Source organism: Sinocyclocheilus grahami, unplaced genomic scaffold, assembly GCF_001515645.1.
Source record: "Sinocyclocheilus grahami isolate Dianchi unplaced genomic scaffold, SAMN03320097.WGS_v1.1 scaffold2137.1, whole genome shotgun sequence".
NCBI lineage: Eukaryota > Metazoa > Chordata > Actinopteri > Cypriniformes > Cyprinidae > Sinocyclocheilus > Sinocyclocheilus grahami.
The window spans coordinates 47,289-59,444 of NW_015507316.1; the positions used below are offsets into that span (position 1 = coordinate 47,289).

At 42.2% G+C, this 12,156-nt stretch overlaps 1 protein-coding gene across 2 annotated transcripts in view; it reads right to left on the bottom strand.

Moving 5' to 3' along the window:
- Positions 1-4,526: 4,526 nt before the first annotated feature.
- lpcat4 (lysophosphatidylcholine acyltransferase 4) overlaps positions 4,527-12,156 on the bottom strand; it is a 16,342-nt gene continuing 8,712 nt past the window's right edge. Inside the window, exons 4-13 of one of the 2 annotated variants that reach the window (XM_016260643.1) lie at positions 10,592-10,652; positions 9,963-10,021; positions 9,717-9,751; positions 9,569-9,623; positions 9,396-9,478; positions 7,332-7,457; positions 7,059-7,212; positions 6,240-6,332; positions 4,902-5,037; positions 4,527-4,827 (exon numbers count right to left, since the gene is read on the bottom strand). In XM_016260643.1, coding sequence (XP_016116129.1) covers positions 4,670-4,827; positions 4,902-5,037; positions 6,240-6,332; positions 7,059-7,212; positions 7,332-7,457; positions 9,396-9,478; positions 9,569-9,623; positions 9,717-9,751; positions 9,963-10,021; positions 10,592-10,652 — 960 coding nt within the window. In that variant the 3' untranslated portion in view covers positions 4,527-4,669. Of the gene's footprint in view, positions 4,828-4,901; positions 5,038-6,239; positions 6,333-7,058; positions 7,213-7,331; positions 7,458-8,216; positions 8,371-8,529; positions 8,656-9,395; positions 9,479-9,568; positions 9,624-9,716; positions 9,752-9,962; positions 10,022-10,591; positions 10,653-12,156 lie in introns of both variants that reach the window. The other variant, XM_016260644.1, reaches the window with a different exon arrangement.

Genomic DNA, 12,156 nt, shown 5'->3' on the forward strand with positions numbered 1-12,156 from the left:
ACTCACACTCACTCTCTCACACACACACACTCTCTCTCTCACTCTCTCACACACACACACTCTCTCTCTCACTCTCTCACACACACACACTCTCTCTCTCACTCTCTCACACACACACACTCTCTCTCTCACTCTCTCACACACACACACTCTCTCTCTCACTCTCTCACACACACACACTCTCTCTCTCACTCTCTCACACACACACACTCTCTCTCTCACTCTCTCACACACACACACTCTCTCTCTCACTCTCTCACACACACACACTCTCTCTCTCACTCTCTCACACACACACACTCTCTCTCTCACTCTCTCACACACACACACTCTCTCTCTCACTCTCTCACACACACACACTCTCTCTCTCACTCTCTCACACACACACACTCTCTCTCTCACTCTCTCACACACACACACTCTCTCTCTCACTCTCTCACACACACACACTCTCTCTCTCACTCTCTCACACACACACACTCTCTCTGATCAAATCACACTGCAGTGACACTGCTGATCACACACTGACACTGTGGTTTTCAGTGATTTATTTGCACGGTGTGATTATTACGATTTCAACAGAAGCATGTTGCTGGAATACACAGTAACTCTTCATTGATGCACGGAGTTGTGTATTTTCAGGTCCGATATAACGGCCCGTTCACATCAAAAACAAAAACAAAAGCCTGAAATGAAGTTGTATTTTTTCTTCTTTGTTAGCTATTCGTTAGCATTTTATGCATTTAGTATATAACATGACACGTGTATCAATTGTTATTTTATCATTTAATTTGTACTCATAATTCCTACAATTCATTCCACTTTAATTTGTTAATTATTTACTCATTTTTTATTTAGTATCATATATTTATGATTTATTATATTTATTTTAGAATCTTATTAACATGCATTCTTTATTATTTTTCTATGTCTTCATTGTTGTTCACTGTGTTTTATTTATTTGATAACAAATGTTTATATATTTAATAAAAGGTATACATGTGTATGTATGCATTTTTTATTTCATATTTCATTCTTTTATTATTTAGGTTATTTAGTTTTTTTTTTTTTTTTTAAGTATTTGCACACTATTCACCCCCCCGTGTTTATCATTATAGCTAGCTTTTTGTTGTTGCTGTAAACAGACAAATCTAGAGAAATCTAGACATTTGTGACAGAAAAAAAGCATTTTTTTAGGTTTAAGGCACCCGGTGGCTGTTTGTGGTATAACACCCTAAATAAAATCTCTCAGAAACCTCCATTTTTTTCATATCAACTTCAAATTTGGAACACTACTTATTTAGACACAAGACTTTACTTTTTTTGGGTGCAATTTTAGAGTAAAACCTGTTATGTAAAATATTATTTTTTATAAAATGTAAAGAATGTACAGTGCATTTTCTTTACAGTACATTTAAACTTTTATAACTTTTTGATATTTTAATTTTTAATGCCTTTTAATGCAGATTTTAAAACATGGGGGTTAAGGCTTTTTCTTCTTTGATAAGATCTGTCGTGTGTTATTTCTCTCAGACGTGTAATGCACCGTCCGGGTCTCCCGTTCATTGCTGCCGTGAACGCAGCCGTTCAGGAGTGGAAGAACATCTCCGTCTCTGAACGCCAGCTATACTACAACACTGCCAGAATGTGAGCTGAAAAACTAACAAATCACACACACTTCCGACACCGAGATGATGGAGGACTGTTAGTTACTCACATTTATATGAATTACTATACAGTAATTGTGTGTTAGCTTGATGCCATGTTGCTGGTGGAAACGGTGGATAAAGAGCGAATCTCACAATAGGAATGATGACTGCCACTGGAAGTCTTTCGGGAGTTTATCTGGAAGTTTGTATTCTCCTGTAGGTTCTCCGAGATGGAAAACCAGGACAAGAGCGCCAACAGAGCGGGAGATCATCCGACTACTCCTCAGACAGACAAACGCAAAGTACCGTCCGGGTCTCCCGTTCATTGCTGCCGTGAACGCAGCCGTTCAGGAGTGGAAGAACATCTCCGTCTCTGAACGCCAGCTATACTACAACACTGCCAGGATGTGAGCTGAAAAACTAACAAATCACACACACTTCCGACACCGAGATGATGGAGGATTGTTAGTTACTCACATTTATATGAATTACTATACAGTAATTGTGTGTTAGCTTGATGCCATGTTGCTGGTGGAAACGGTGGATAAAGAGCGAATCTCACAATAGGAATGATGACTGCCACTGGAAGTCTTTCGGGAGTTTATCTGGAAGTTTGTATTCTCCTGTAGGTTCTCCGAGATGGAAAACCAGGACAAGAGCGCCAACAGAGCGGGAGATCATCCGACTACTCCTCAGACAGACAAACGCAAAGGTCAGGATTATGGGTCACGCTGTTGGACGTCATATTTGAAAAAAAAAAAAAAAAAAAACTTAAATACATGCACCATTGTTTAATTTACTTGCTGACTGATTAAAACAATAATCCCCGTGAAACCGTGGTTTACAGTGAATTTATAACAGCTAAGGGGCGTTGTAAGGCACGACGCGATGCGGTTATTCCATACACGTAGTTAGGTTTCACAAAATAAAGCAGAGCAAATAAAGTGTAATGATATTAATAAACACAGTGTTCTTCCACCAAACAATGTAGCTCCTCAGAAACAGTTGTGGTTGCTACAAAGTGGTTGCCGAGCAACACACAGACGTAAACAAAGATGTGTGTTACTTTGTAGCGTCATTTACAACAGCTTCGAACGCGGCTCAGCCAATCAGAATCAAGCACCGGAACTCTCCGCTTTATAAAACATATTTTATATTCCAAGCTAATCTTCATATATGATTAAAATAGAGAGTAAACACAGAGTCTCGTCACATGACCAGAGATCTGTCCGTCTTCAGGTCGACGCTCGGGGAAAGTGAAGAAAGCGGGTAAAATATCTAAAAAGGGCGTCCAGGATCTCGCCGAGGGCGCGCTGGCCGAATACTCACAGCTCATGGACGCTCTGGGGTCAAAGGTCAGCGATGGGTCAGAGGTCACAGCAGCCGAAGAGGAGGATGTGTGCGGGCTGTTCCTCGACCAGCTGCTCGACAACCCGACTGAGGTCAACTACAATCTCAGAAATGAATGGTGTTGCCCTGGAGTCGTGTTAAAGTGCGTTTCTCTCTCTTTCAGGCTGGTTTCGACATGGACTACATCAGCTCTCTGCTCTCCTCCGACGATTCCCAGGACACGCTTTCCAGTATGATCCCCGAGCCAGTCGCTGGATGCTCGGATTGGACTCGCACAGCGGTTTCTGGAGCCCCGTCTGCGGTCCAACGGGATTTCAGCTCCCCTGAAGCCACAAGTCACACGATGGAGACCGTATCCGTGCCATTTCGGGATACTATCAAAGGCCAAAATGTGTTTCGAACATCAACTCAACCTCTGCTAGCGAATCCCGAGGGCCAACGTTCCCAAATGGATCCAAACGCTTCCGTCCAAGAAACTGCTCATCCTGATCTTCAAGACTTTGGTCTAGAAGCTGATGGAAACCAAAAAGACGAGGCTTCGTGTGTTTCTGAACTCGACTGCGCCACTCAATCCAACGGTCTTCAGAACTACGATTCCCATCATGCAACATTCCCTCGTGCCATAAAACATGACCCAGAAGCACCAAAACCCCCGGTGGATGATAGAGTGGAGCACCGCGGAGAGAAAAACATGGAAGTCGGGCAAAAAACAAAGAAATGTATGCATGTAGGGCGTGCAAAAGACAACAATAACATGGATTCAGAGCCTCCCAACGACTCCCAGAGAACGAGACGCGTTTGTACCAAACAGACATTGCCCAACAACACTGAGGAACATAACGTACACAAAAATAACGTACACAAGAGACGACGGAAGCAACAAAAGATCACGCTGCCGGTCGCAAGGAGGCTAAAAACTGCTGAAAACCCACGTGGAAAGACTCAACGAAAATCAGCGACAAAACGTGAAGCACGCGCGCAAGAAACAGATTTGTGTGGCAAAGCGAGCCCACGATTACGAAGACGTGACCAAACGTTTCAGAAAAGGTGGACGAACTGACCACTTGAGACATAATAAACCATAAACACAAACCACAGGAAACGCCGCGTCTTTATTTAAGAAGTTTAATATATTAAAGTATAAAATATGACACTTCGGCAGAATTCCTTCGCAGTACAGTGCATCTTTGGTTTTTCCAATATACAAAGCTTAAAATATACACTTTTAAATACACACACAGATCCTTCAGACTACATGATAAAATATATATAGGTATTCGTTCCAAGGCACATTGATTAAGTATATTCTCACAGTATCATTCCACAGGACAAATTAAGAATAAGACACAAGAAATCCTGTAAACGTAACCTCACTATGACATTCTCTTGCGCTCACAGTCCATGCTAGTTTACGCTTGCGCAGTCGGAGGGCTAACGCTATAAATCCCGTTGTTGTTCCCGTTGGGAATCCCATTGTGATTTCCGTCTGCAAGCCCGCTGGAGTGGAGATACTCGCGAAGGTATATATAGGTATTCGTTCCAAGGCACATTGATTAAGTATATTCTCACAGTATCATTCCACAGGACAAATTAAGAATAAGACACAAGGAAGAAATCCTGTAAACGTAACCTCACTATGACATTCTCTTGCGCTCACAGTCCATGCTAGTTTACGCTTGCGCAGTCGGAGGGCTAACGCTATAAATCCCGTTGTTGTTCCCGTTGGGAATCCCATTGTGATTTCCGTCTGCAAGCCCGCTGGACTGGAGATACTCGCGAAGGACTTTCCGATAAACTGGATGCGTCATCAGCAAGTCTTGCAGAGAAGCTTCAGGAGATCAACACATAATCGATTAGCATAACGCACTTAAATAGGAGCGTGATTAGCTCAGTGATGCTTACCTTCAGTCGGTCGCCCCCTGGTGGTCAGCGCGGAGTACATCTCTTCCACCTCGTACTGAGGGATGCCCACCAGCGCCCCCATCAGACCAGACAGATCTCCTGCGCTCAGCAGCCCGTCCTGGTCAGAGTCGTACCACTGCCAACACACACCAACACCACATCATGATTTAGCCCTTTAAACCGGCAGCACACCAAGCTGGAGTCATGCTCCCGACTGCACCATCACAATCATTCAAACTGCTCCTGACTGGAGACAGCATGCGCTTTTCTGCATGCTTTTTATTTTTACGGTAATTTCTTGCTCTCCGTCGGCAAATGATGGCCGATTTCCGGGAGAGCGGGAAGAGGACGGATTCGAACGGAGAGCTTTGGATCGCATGAAATAATGAAAGAAATGAACAAAAACACGGCGAAGGAGGAGTATTTTTGATGAGATTGAGCGAGCGTGTGTGTGCATGCATCTATATAGTGTGTGTGCGCATCTATATAATGTGCGCATCTGTGTGTGTGTACGCATATGAACAAAAAAGCCTCCTTAATGACAACGGTGCAACCCAGTGTCACAAAAAGACTTGAGTATATGTAATATAGTTGAATTTTCAAGTACGAAGTGTTGGATTCTTTCGATCATGATTTTTCTAGTTTTTTACTAAATTTATTTTTTATTTTTGTCTATTTAAATTCTGTTTACAAACAAACATTAATGGTCAATAACTGTAATTCACCCCCCCGAAGCATCCTAGGTGTATATGACTTTCTTCTTTCAGACGAATCCAGTCGGAGTTATATTAAAAATCGTCTTTGATCTTTCAAGCTCTATCGTTGTACTCAGAGGGTGTTGCATTGCTTCTGTCCAAAAGAAGTGAAATAAAAAGCGCCCATCCATGCATACCATAGAGCTTCTAAACCGGAGAGGCCTTCTCTTTTGGATTTATAAACTACTCTGATTACAAATTTGAGAAGATGTTTGCTGCACGTTGCATTTTCAGTGGCACTTTATTAATATAATAGCAACTCAAACTCACAGCCAGTTCAGCGCAGCATTTACTCGTATATTGTTATCATGAGTGGCTCACGTGTAAATGAACACAGTGCCGCGCTTCACTCTTGAACACGTATGAATATAATTACACCACAGACTGATAAATCGCACTTACGCCGATTTTTACTCGCATTTGATGTTCATTTCAGGCCCTGTCTGTAAATATTTCCCAGCACTTCCTTATAACACACAGTAAAAACAGTCAGACCATCATGTACGTCGACACCTCAGTCAGAACAAACAACTTGCATAATATGAGTTGATAACACTGCACACCCATCGACACACACACTCACCGTGAACACAGTGTGTATGAGAGACTCCAGACTCCTGAATCCAGAAACGGCAGAAACACTCAGACAAACCTGCCTTAGATCCACCGTATCATCCTACACACACACACACACACACCTGCTCAGTTGGATAAAAGCATATAATGTGCTTGTCAATGTAAACTTGAATGAATTATTTGGAAGCTTTTTAACTAAAAAGCAGCACAGACACTCACAACTGCCTGATTATCAGGTGTGCTTACACACAAGGACTGATATTATATATATATATATATATATATATATTCTCATGTCATTTCAGTCACGTATGACTGACTTTCTGTTGTTTTTCTTCCATTTATTGGCTTTTGTGCGTCTCGTAACCAAATGCACCAATTTTAGTTGGTTTTGACTGAATAACGACCGAAAGGGACAGTTAACCAAAAAATTAACAAGATATTTTGAAGCCAAAGAGTTGACGGTAGCCATTGACTTCCATACTATACTATGGAAGTCAATGGCTGCCGCCAACTGTCTGGTTACTGACATTCTTCGAAATCTCTTCTTATGCGTTTAACAGAAGAAAGAAACTCAAAGGTTTTAAACAACAAGGGTAAGTAAATGACAGAATTTTCATTTTTGGGTGTACTGTCCCTTTAAACGTGAGCGTTTTCTTCTTAAAGCCATGGTAGTGGACTTGAATGTAGTGCTTTTATGGTCCTGTTATGATTTTATGGTGCTCGGTTTTGTCATGTTTGCTCCTGCAGATCTATGTTTGCGTTCCACATGAGGTTAATAAATAATGACAGACGAATGCTTGAACTGAATCTCACACTGCGGTACCTTTGAGTAAAGCGAGCAGATCTTCACCGCCGTCTTTCTGTCCTTGAGCCCCAAAAGAGTGGTCAGGTGATCGGCCGTTACTATGGTGCTCTGGCCTGAGTGACAGCTGTCAATCACGTTGTTCATCACGGTCTCCACGCGAGCGTTAGTGAGACTGCAGATGAGGAGAACGAAAGAGTGTGAGACGAACGGGTGGAGAGAATCTAAACACACTCACTCACTTACACACACACTCAAACTCAAACACTCACACATACACTCACACACACACACCCGTGTTCACGGAGCAGTTTGAGTGTTTCCTGTGCCGGAGGCTCCAGGGGAAGTGAGAGGTTTCCGAGCTTTTTCACAGGAAATCGACCCTCCATCACATAATCGGTGGCAGGAACACGCAGAGCTCTACGAGACATTAACATTTCAATATTGCACATTTAATATGACTTACATTAATAAAAGTGTGCTATTTCAGCTGTAAATTAGGCTAAATCCTATTATTATTTTTCTAGGTGGATGAACTTCTGTTGTATTTAACCCGAAAGTAACCAGGCCGAATCTAGTGTTGTTACTGTTAAAATAAACTAAAACTACTAAAAATAATAGTTGAATATATAGTTGAAAAATGGTTGAATAGTCGAAGAAATAAAGCTGAAAAAAAATTGTCATTACCAAGACGACAAAAGCTAATAAAAAATAAAAAAAAAGACAAAAGCACAAAATTACTAAAACTATTAAAAATAGTAGTTATAAATATCAAGTTGAAAAATCATCTAAATAAATCTGGGGGGAAAAAATTACTGAGACGACAATGAAAAGATAAAAAAAAATATGACAAAAGCACACAAAGTTACTAAAACATAAAATAAAATTAAAATTGGGAAAAAATTTTAGCTCATTCAATACATTAGTAAATAATATAATAGTATAAATAATAATAAAATAACAGAAATAGACAGAAAAATTCAAATGCAATTCAAATTCAATCCTGGTCAACACCAGTGCTGCTTTACTATCATTAATATTCTATTATATTTTAGTATTTTCTGTTTCTATTTTAATTTTAGTTTACATGTTTGCTCCTGCAGATCTATGTTTGCGTTCCACATGAGGTTAATAAATAATGACAGACGAATGCTTGAACTGAATCTCACACTGCGGTACCTTTGAGTAAAGCGAGCAGATCTTCACCGCCGTCTTTCTGTCCTTGAGCCCCAAAAGAGTGGTCAGGTGATCGGCCGTTACTATGGTGCTCTGGCCTGAGTGACAGCTGTCAATCACGTTGTTCATCACGGTCTCCACGCGAGCGTTAGTGAGACTGCAGATGAGGAGAACGAAAGTGTGAGACGAATGGGTGGAGAGAATCTAAACACACTCACTCACTTACACACACACACTCAAACTCAAACACTCACTCACACACGCACTCTCTCACACACACACTCAAACACTCACACATACACTCACACACACACACCCGTGTTCACGGAGCAGTTTGAGTGTTTCCTGTGCCGGAGGCTCCAGGGGAAGCGAGAGGTTTCCGAGCTTTTTCACAGGAAATCGACCCTCCATCACATAATCTGTGGCAGGAACACGCAGAGCTCTACGAGACATTAACATTTCAATATTGCACATTTAATATGACTTACATTAGTAAAAGTGTGCTATTTCAGCTGTAAATTAGGCTAAATCCTATTATTATTTTTCTAGGTGGATGAACTTCTGTTGTATTTAACCCGAAAGTAACCAGGCCGAATCTAGTGTTGTTACTGTTAAAATAAACTAAAACTACTAAAAATAATAGTTGAATATATAGTTGAAAAATGGTTGAATAGTCGAAGAAATAAAGCTGAAAAAAAATTGTCATTACCAAGACGACAAAAGCTAATAAAAAATAAAAAAAAAGACAAAAGCACAAAATTACTAAAACTATTAAAAATAGTAGTTATAAATATCAAGTTGAAAAATCATCTAAATAAATCTGGGGGGAAAAAATTACTGAGACGACAATGAAAAGATTAAAAAAAATATGACAAAAGCACACAAAGTTACTAAAACATAAAATAAAAATAAAATTGGGAAAAAATTTTAGCTCATTCAATACATTAGTAAATAATATAATAGTATAAATAATAATAAAATAACAGAAATAGACAGAAAAATTCAAATGCAATTCAAATTCAATCCTGGTCAACACCAGTGCTGCTTTACTATCATTAATATTCTATTATATTTTAGTATTTTCTGTTTCTATTTTAATTTTAGTTTAAGTTTTGCTATTAGTTTCCGATGCTGCCTACGTAGGGATCTGCCTATATAGAGCGCAGACGGCGCGTGACGTACTTGGCCATGAGTTTCTGTACGCTTTCGGCGTATAAGTCCGGGTTCTGCTTCTCCTCCTGTGACGGCGTGTAGACGGGCAGGAACTACAACCAATCAGAGCAAAGAACAATTACTGAGCCAGACTCTAGCAGTTGTTGGCTCCGACTCATGTCAATCAAATGAAGCCCGCCCACCTCCACGGTAACGCTGGTGTAGATCTGAGAGGTGGTGTGCCACAGCGTGCCGAGCCTACAGACGAAACCACAGACAGCTAGACTTAGAAGAACTATTTGTTCTGATTGATTATTATCAGTTATGAACAGCACAAAAATTCCTTCTCACCACGTCAGTCCTTTCCAGGTCCAGCGAACCGTGTCCTGCAAACATATTCAAGAGATGTTTCATGTTATATGTCGTGCATAAAGGAAGCGTTTCAGTGTCATTTTACTGGTTTATTAGTCTTGTGCTCTTTTATCTCGTTCAGCAGCTCTCTGTGTCTCACTGTCCTGCTCATATTTAGTCATCCAGTGGTTTCCGTTCATTTTAGCCGCAGACGCGGTGGGAGGCATTTGCTGTTCCCAGACTCACCGGTTCACCGGGATAGTGCAGCAAGACGGGCTGAACGGGAACACCGGCCAGAAACGCTCCTGTCGAGAGATTACTGCCGTTAGCATGTAGCTATAGATATGAGAATGATATTCAAAAAGACTATATGTTTCTGAAAGTCGTCTCTTCTGCTCACCAGCGCTGCATTTGTTTGATCAGAAATACAGTAAAAATTGTGAAATATTATTACAGTGTAAAACAGCTGTTTTCTATGTGAATCTCTGTTAAACTGTAATGTATTTCTGTGATGCGCAGCTGTATTTTCAGCATCATTACTCCAGTCTTCAGTGTCACATGATCTTCAGAAATCAGTATAATATGCTGATCTGCTGCTCCAGAAACATTTCTGATTATTATCAATGTTGAAAACAGTTGTGCTGCTTAATATTTTTGTGGAAACTGTGATAGATTTTATTTTTCAGGATTCACAGATGAACAGAAAGTTCAGAAGAACAGCATTTATTTGAAATCTTATGTAGCTTTATCAATCTATTTACTGGCACTTTTGATAAATTTAATGCGGCCTTGATCAATAAAAGTATTAATTTCTTAAAAAACAACAAAGGGAGCTCACTAGGTTTTAGAACAGAGCCTGTGAGTGTTTGTCGTACCGGGTTTGAATTTGATCAGAGCTCGGCCGTTAGTCGTCGTTCCTTCTGGAAACATGAGCATCTACCGAGAGAAAGGGAGCAGAAAATGAGATCAAACCCAACAGGAAGTGACACACCAGCTGACACCAGTCACACAAGAGAGAGAGTGAGTGAGTGAGCGAGTGTGTGTGAGCGAGTAAGTGTGTGTGTGAGCGAGTGAGTGTGTGAGTGAGCGAGTGAGTGAGCGAGTGAGTGTGTGAGTGAGCGAGAGTGAGCGAGCGTGCGATCGAGCAAGTGAGTGAGTGAGTGTTTGTGCGTGTGAGTGAGCGAGTGAGAGAGTGCGAGTGAGTGAGCGAGTGTGAGTGAGAGTGAGAGTGTGTGTGGGTGTGTATGTGTGTGCGAGCGAGCGTGTGAGTGAGTGAGTGTGCGAGCGAGTGTTTGTGCGTGTGAGTGAGTGAGTTTGTGCGTGCGTGTGAGTGAGTGAGTGAGTGTGCGTGTGAGTGAGTGAGCGTGCGAGCGAGTGTGAGTGAGTGTGTGAGTGTTAGTGCGTGTGAGTGAGTGTGTGAGTGTGTGAGTGAGCGTGCAAGTGAGAGAGTGAGTGAGTGAGTGTGTGAGTAAGTGTGTGTGTGTGTGCGCGTGTGAGTGAGTGAGTGAGTGAGCGAGCGAGAGTGTGTGTGTGTGAGAGAGTGAGTGCGTGCATGAGTGCGTGAGCGAGCGAGTGAGAGAGTGTTTGTGCGTGTGAGTGAGTGAGTGAGTGTGCAAGTGAGAGAGTGAGTGAGCGTGCGAGTGAGTGTTTGTGCGTGTGAGTGAGTGAGTGAGAGAGTGTGTGTTTGTGCGTGTGAGTGAGTGTGCGAGTGAGAGTGAGTGTGTGTGTGTGAGAGTGTGTGATTGAGTGTGTGTGTGTGAGAGTGTGTGATTGAGTGAGTGCGTGCATGAGTGCGTGAGCGAGCGTGCGTGTGAGTGTTTGTGTGTGTGTGTGTGTGAGTGAGTGTTTGTGCGTGTGTGAGTGAGTGTGCTTGTGCGTGTGTGAGTGAGTGTGCTTGTGCGTGTGTGAGTGAGTGAGTGTGCTTGTGCGTGTGTGAGTGAGTGAGTGTGCTTGTGCGTGTGTGAGTGAGTGAGTGTGCTTGTGCGTGTGTGAGTGAGTGAGTGTGCTTGTGCGTGTGTGAGTGAGTGAGTGCGTGCATGAGGAGTGAGTGCGTGTGTGAGTGAGTGAGTGTGCTTGTGCGTGTGTGAGTGAGTGAGTGCGTGCATGAGTGCGTGAGCGAGCGAGCGAGCAAGCGTGCGTGTGAGTGAGAGAGTGTTTGTGCTTGTGTGAGTGAGTGAGTGAGCGTGCAAGTGAGAGAGTGAGTGAGCGTGCGAGTGAGTGTTTGTGCGTGTGAGTGAGTGAGTGAGCGAGAGAGTGTGTGTGTGCGTGCAAGTGAGAGAGTGAGTGAGTGAGTAAGTGAGTGTGTGTGTGTGTGTGTTTGTGCATGTGAGTGAGTGTGCGAGTGAGTGAGAGTGCGTGAGCGAGCGAGCGTGTGAGTGAGTGTTTGTGTGTGTGTGTGTGTGTGAGTGTTTGTGTGTGTGAGTGAGTGTTTGTGTGTGTG